The sequence below is a fragment of the Python bivittatus genome, unplaced genomic scaffold (assembly GCF_059951505.1).
Source record: "Python bivittatus isolate LINGU-HERP-01145 unplaced genomic scaffold, Pbiv_v1 ctg000160_np1212, whole genome shotgun sequence".
Taxonomy (NCBI): Eukaryota; Metazoa; Chordata; class Lepidosauria; order Squamata; family Pythonidae; genus Python; species Python bivittatus.
In genome coordinates this window covers 3,804,029-3,810,570 of record NW_028277076.1, presented here as the reverse complement: position 1 = coordinate 3,810,570, position 6,542 = coordinate 3,804,029, and the positions used below count along the sequence as shown (strand labels likewise).

Sequence of the window (6,542 nt, the reverse complement as noted above, 5' to 3'; positions counted from 1 at the left end):
CAAGGTTTGCTCACTGCAGGCGCTTAAAAAGGGAAGCATCTGAAAGAGGTAGCTACGATCCACGGCCAGGCTATGCTAATCGTTCAAATTGTATTTAACGGTGTAGATTTAACTCTGCTTTCGTTTAAATAAAAGGCTCGAGTTAAAGATACTTCAAGCTGAATTTCATTTCTCACGGTAAAGACAATGAAGGCAGGATATGGCTGTTATGCCAGCAGTTTGATGGTTGAACGTTTTTAAAATCTATTTGGACAATAATAATAATGCATTAAACTTGTTCATTTTATTTTGCTGATTATTCTAATCTATCTATAATTTTATTGCTCATTCTATTTTTTTTAATATATGCACGTGTGCGGGCGGGCATGCATGCTTTGTTTTGTGGACAGGCCCAGGAGAAAGCAAACCAGTCAGCAATTTTACTTATTTTAATAAATAAACTTAAAAGAAAGAAAGAAAGAAAGAAAATGTTTCGCGCAGCGCCATCCGGGCGGGGCTGATTCGCAGACGCCAGCCAGAAAACCGCGCCTGCGCAGTGAAGGTTTTCAAGACCAACGGGGGAAGAGCGGAGCGGGTCACGTGACGGCAAAAACCATAGAGATGGGAGGCGAGGTGGAATGAAACCCTAGAAGGAGTCCCTGACTCAACTGAATCCGTTTCTCCCCGGCTTTAAAGCCCAACGACAAAGATCCGTGTACTTGCTCCAGCTACTCCTCCCCTGGAAGGCATCGCTGGGCGGGCCCATCCACCCGCTCTAGAGCGGCGCCCTCCTGCGCGTCCTCCGGCCCCCTCCGCGCTTCCGGCTAGCCCACCAATAAAACGACGGAGGGACCGGAAGGGGCGGGGTTTTGCGCGGGCAACGCCCCTCCCGGAACCTGCTGTCACGGCCGCCGTGCGCCGCTCTCGATCGAGTCGCCGCCGTCATGGCCAGCCAGTCGCAGGGCATCCAGCAGCTGCTGCAGGCCGAGAAGCGCGCCGCCGAGAAGGTGGCCGAGGCCCGCAAGCGTGAGTAGCCTGCGGAGGGGTGAAGCGGAGCGCCTTCCGAGAGGCTTAGACCACACCTCCCATCCTCCCCAGCTCTTAGGGGAGCGGAGGCCCAGCGCCACCACATGTCCCATTATCCTGCCTGGGAATGGCCGTCCGTAGCCTCCCCAGAGGTCTGGCGCTGCCTTTTCGGTCCCCCTGCGAGGAGATGGGGTGGGGGGGTTAGACTGCACCTCCCATCGTCCCCAGCTCTTGGGGAAGGGGAGGCCCAGCGCCACCACACGTCCCATCATCCTGCCTGGCCGTCCATAGCCGCCCCAGAGGTCTTCCATCCCCCTGCGAGGGAGCTGGGATGGGGTGGGGGGGTTGGACTACACCTCCCATCCTCCCCAGCGCGCAGGGCAGTGCCAGGCCCCTGGGACGGTCCCTTTGGGCTGCCTTGCCCCAAGCGGGGTCCAAAAGAGGGGCTGCATAGATGGATCCGTGACTTTCGCTGCCCCGCTTTTTACGTGTCTGGGGTTTAATTGGGTTATTAATGGATTTGGGGGTTTGCCGTGGGTTTGGCGCTTGGCTCCTTGGCTGCGTTCTTTGCTTGCTTTTGATCAGGGGAGCTGCCCGGAGCCCCACGCCCAGGAGACGGGCGGCTCTGCACGTTGACCGAATGAATTTCGGCCTCCGAGCGATTCTGTTACTACCGAGTTTGAGGTACACTGTTCAGATGTGGCGCTACATGGGGGTGACAGGAGGAACTTGCCCCAAACTGGCTTTTCTCACAGAGGAAAACAGGCTGGGGGAGTGACGGGGCTCGCCATCGACTCATCTGGAGGGTGCCTCTTTCGGGGAAGTCCCTAAGAAAGTCTATTTCTTCGTTAACTTTATCCGGCTGCCATGGGCAGCTTGTAATGAAAACCAGTAAGCAAAACGATAAGTAACAGAAATAGCCGCCGAGAAGCCAACCCCACCACGAGGCTAATCCTCACCCCATGGACCATAAGCAAGAAACGGGCTCACCCACACGTTTCCTCCTTCCTTTCACATGTTTCTAGTTTGTCGTTACCACGTTTGAAAGGTTTTAAGAGCTCCTTTCGCTGGGGAAACTCCCCTGGCGTGGCTGTTGCCATTGCTGTAAAATAGCCTTCTTCCCGTGTGATTTCTCCTCTAAAGGCTTTCCTGCAAACCCCCTTAACGCTGGTTGAGCTCTGCGGAGTTTGAAGCCCAGCCTGTCCAGAGGAAAGGTTGCTGGGGTATATTGAGTATTTTGATCGAAACCAAAGTCTTGAAAGATCTCCCCGACCTGTTGCCTACTAGAGATCTTGGACTGCATTATTCATTATTGAGGGGACTTCAGTGCAAGGAAATTGGGAGTCTGAGACACGTCCTGGATTCTGTTTGAAAATAAATCTGCTCTCTTCTGGATTCTGTTGCGTAACTTGCTTGTGTAAAACCGGTTTTAGTTTGCAGACTTCCTGCAGGCTGCATAGTGTCAGTAGCGTACAGATAGTCCCCCAAGACCTACAGTGCATCATTTTAGCTTGATTAAAGCTGGATTGTGAAGGTTGTGGAGAGTTGGTGTATTTTTAAGCACCTTACCCTGATGTCGGTATTGGGGATTCAGCTTATCTAAAACTGCGGTTTTTTAAATTGTATTTTCAGTGTCCTCTGTTTCTATGCCTTTTTAATATAGCAGTCTCTAAGATCTTCACCTGAAGTGACTTCAAGAAAGGAACTTACTCTGTAAGAACAATGTTCTTACTCTGCTAAGAACAATGGAGCCATATCATGTGCTGGAAATAATGCATTACGAGGAAAATGTCTGACTAATGTGCATGTTCATAAATCCCTAGTTCTGATTAAGAAACTACCTAGAGTCAGCTATGAGTGTTCACAAACTGAGTGGTCTCCACAAATCACACCAGGCTCAGTGTTTCAAGTTCTGTGGCCTAACTTTTCTGGAAAAAACCGACTTCAATATTTACATGATGAATTTTGACCTGACTCCAGTTAGTATCCTGGAATTGGTTTTCTGGGCCAATAGTAATTCCTATACTGTCTTCGGAGATTTATCCCACATAACACTTCTTACGCTGCATGTTATAGCAATCCTACCTTGCTTGTGCCAAGTGGGTAACACAAACAGATATTATGAGCTCCTGGTGGTACCTGTAAGCATAGTGCCAAGTATCTGGATTATGGTAATAGTCTCCTTGAAGTCCGGCTCAACTTTACTTTATAAACACATCCATGTTGTTCTCTTTGCCACCACCTTCCTTTCAGTTTCTCAGCCTGGTCCACAGCCTTAGTAGCCTTCCATCCCATTTAAAAAGATGGTGTACTTTGCTGCTCTGAGAACTATATGTGGGATGCATATAGCTGCAAGATGGTTTCTTTGTGGACCTTGGCTTGCAATTGCACATTTTTAAGGGTGGTTTTTCATGAGCTGCTTGGGCTGGGTGCTCTGTCCATCCAACACATGAAAAGAGGAGCTGTGTTTCCTATTTAAGGGCTCCGTGATTGACCTTTTAGAAGGCCCATTAATGATTCCAGTCTGGGTTACGTCTAGAGTATGATGTACTGTGTGAAATCTCACAACAGCCGTTTGGTATTTGAACATTTTGTGTTTTCTGCTTTCAAAACTAGGGAAGAATCGGCGACTAAAGCAGGCGAAAGAAGAAGCTCAGGCTGAGATTGAACAGTATCGCCTGCAGAGGGAGAAAGACTTTAAAGCAAAAGAAGCCGCGGTGTGTTAAATTCTATGCTGGCTAATCTCTCTGCCTTCCTGTCTCTTTCTGTACCAGAATGGGGTTAGGGTTTGGGTTAGCTAGAGGATCTTCATGAAAACAAGGACATTCTACCAACTGCTCAATAACTCTATGAAAAAATGTATGGTAAATCTGGATTGGTCAGGCAAGGTTGAGAATTTGCTTGATGTTGACACATCATTTCTACTGCAGTTGCCAGAAAGGGAAGTTGGTCTTGTGTTTGGTCACCTGACCTCTTCCTTTTGAACAGACAGAAACCCAGTCAGGGATCTTCAGTGCTAATTTGGCTTCGGTCGTTTGGGCAAGCCGGGGAGAAATCATCATGACGTGACTGGGTTGAAAAAAGCAGCAAAGCCCAGATGGTTTGTGCTGGCTGAAACTCTGCTGGGCTGTGTCACGCTGAGGCATTCAAGGTTCTTGGAGGTGCGAAACTTACTTTTTTAAACAGGCCCCTTTGTTTTTGTCTCCATTTATCTCAGGCGCTCGGCTCCCATGGCATTTCTACCACTGAGGTGGAACAGGGAACCCAGGAGAAGATGGCCATTCTTCAGGATAACTTCCAGAAGAACCGGGAGGAAGTGCTGAACAGCTTGCTAAATTTGGTCTTTGACGTCAAACCTGAAATCCATTCGAACTACCGCATCAATGGATAGATGAACATTTTGTCTTTCAGGAAGTATTAAGCAATACCAGCTGTAGCTGCAACCCTTTTATAAACGTCCATAACTTATTTCCAAGAGGTGTAGATAATCTCTTTCTTTTCTTTTTTTCCCCTTTTTCGTAAAAGCATCTTGTCTCCCCCTTTTGTAGCATTTCTGAAGTTTCTATATAGGCTGGCTCTGTGTCCCAAAAGTGCATTATAATATAGGAGTGTAGTGTAGAAGGTTATTGTGCTGAGTGTTAAAGGATCACTTTGGCCCCAAGAAGTATTTGAAAGTCAGAAAAGATATGAAGTGCCACACTATTTTCTGTATCGCTCTTAAATTGTAAACTCTATGAATTAAGTACTCTGAAAAAAAATCTGTGTCTTGCCTTCACTCAGAGTAAAAAACAGGAATGTTGTTTATAGAGTTGTGAACTGAATAGTATGTGTCTGAAAATGTTTAAGTTTTATTTAAACAATAACTGTACCCTGTGTATTCTCCTGTTGAACTTGAACAAGCCGCTGTCTTTAAGGTGCTTGAAGAAAAGTAAAGAACTGATCTGAGTTGCAAAGAAATTAAAACAATTTTTCCTCCTTTTCCCCTTGCTCAGAGACTTTGATTTATGAAACATGAACATTGCTGGCTTCAACAGGATTTGAGCCCTGTTCCGTTTTGTTGGGGTAGTAGCAAAGAAGCTCTTGATAACTTTTGGAAGATGCACTGGGTGCAAAGGGGGTAAAGCTCTGATGTATATAATGTCTGTAATTTATCAACCATTCCACCTGAAATCTTAAAAATAGGGATAGAGTGCACTACAAGTACTGATAGTGAGACAGTCTTAGCTTAAAAAAGGGGAGGTGAAGAAGAAAAAAACATTGGTACTTTTTCTTAAAGTTACTATTTTTATGACCAGCTCAACTTTGGAGTTCTTGGGGTTCTCTGAGCTTGGTTCTTTTCTTGCAAACGTTTCATTACCCGGCTAGGTCACATCTTCAGTGCTAAAATGGTCTGGGGTTTACTCTCTATTCCACAGTTCAACCCTGAGCTACACATATTCACCTCTATCAGCAGCTCAACCTTTTCCCCCCTGTGTTAGTTTTGACCAGTTCAGCTGGAAAAGATTTTGCTTCCAAAGAAAAAGGAAATGTCATTGAAAATGTCATGGGCATGGTGAATACCGGTATCCATGCCTTGAATCAGTGCCCTGGAGCATCCAACAGCTCCCGGCAGATTCTCCCTGAATCATTATGGGCTTTGCCAGAACATGGTGGTCCACCCATGCTGTGGTGTAGCCAAGGAGTTCAGCTGTAGTTTGAGAGTGGGTGAATGTGCACAAGCTAATAAGAGCAAGCTGTGTGTGCAATGCTGCTGGGAGTTCTGAAGGGGTGCCATGCATTTGAGCAGTCTTGCAACATTCTGGCTGCTCTGATCTATTTATAAACGAACTCAAAGATTACACCAGACGTCCTAAGCCTCTAGTGACCTCCTTTCATCAGAAGCCAAATCCATAAGTGCTCTGCTTCCCTAGAATATGTGATTCTCAGAACAGAACGAGTGAAATGATATAAATCCCGCACTCTTGTTTCTTGGTACTCTTTATATCTCTGATATTAATTGGGAGCGCTTTAAGAAATAGCTTAGTCAGATGTTTGCAAAACTGACATACTGTGTAAAAGCATCCTTGGCCAGCAGCTTATGAAATCTGGCGGCCTTCTGCTTGCAACTGGTGAAGCGTAGGGGTTTAAGGAAGGAAAGAATAGGAGGCCTTAAAAACTTTTAGGGAGAGAAAGGTAACAAGGTGCTTATTAAATCTTATTCTTTTGACTGATGCTATCTGAGTTGCCATGCAGGTTTGTCATCTTGAGAAAATAATTAAAAGGATTTTAAGCTATATTCTGTTGCCTCAGTGGGTGAGTGGAGAGCAAGAGATGGTTCAATATCACAGCTACATTTCAGGCCTGCAGAGCTGATTGCATTAAAAAAGAAAAGAAAGGGTTCTCCCCACTCATCCCTTTCGCTTGCATTGTCTTAATCGCAAGGAAATGTAGCTGCTTTTTCTCTTTCACCAACATTTAAGCAGATGAGAATATAGGAAAACCAGGAGTGCAATTTTCATCAGCGCAAGACCCTGTACGTGTACCTGATTTCAGCACAG

At 46.1% G+C, this 6,542-nt stretch overlaps 1 protein-coding gene across 1 annotated transcript; it reads left to right on the top strand.

Annotated features, from left to right (window-relative positions):
- Window positions 1-844: 844 nt before the first annotated feature.
- On the top strand, window positions 845-4,984 carry ATP6V1G1 (ATPase H+ transporting V1 subunit G1). The gene is made up of 3 exons (XM_007444640.3): window positions 845-1,005; window positions 3,622-3,722; window positions 4,223-4,984. Exons 1-3 carry the CDS (start codon window positions 924-926, stop codon window positions 4,394-4,396), a joined length of 357 nt encoding a protein of 118 aa, XP_007444702.1. The 5' UTR covers window positions 845-923; the 3' UTR covers window positions 4,397-4,984.
- Window positions 4,985-6,542: the final 1,558 nt, after the last annotated feature.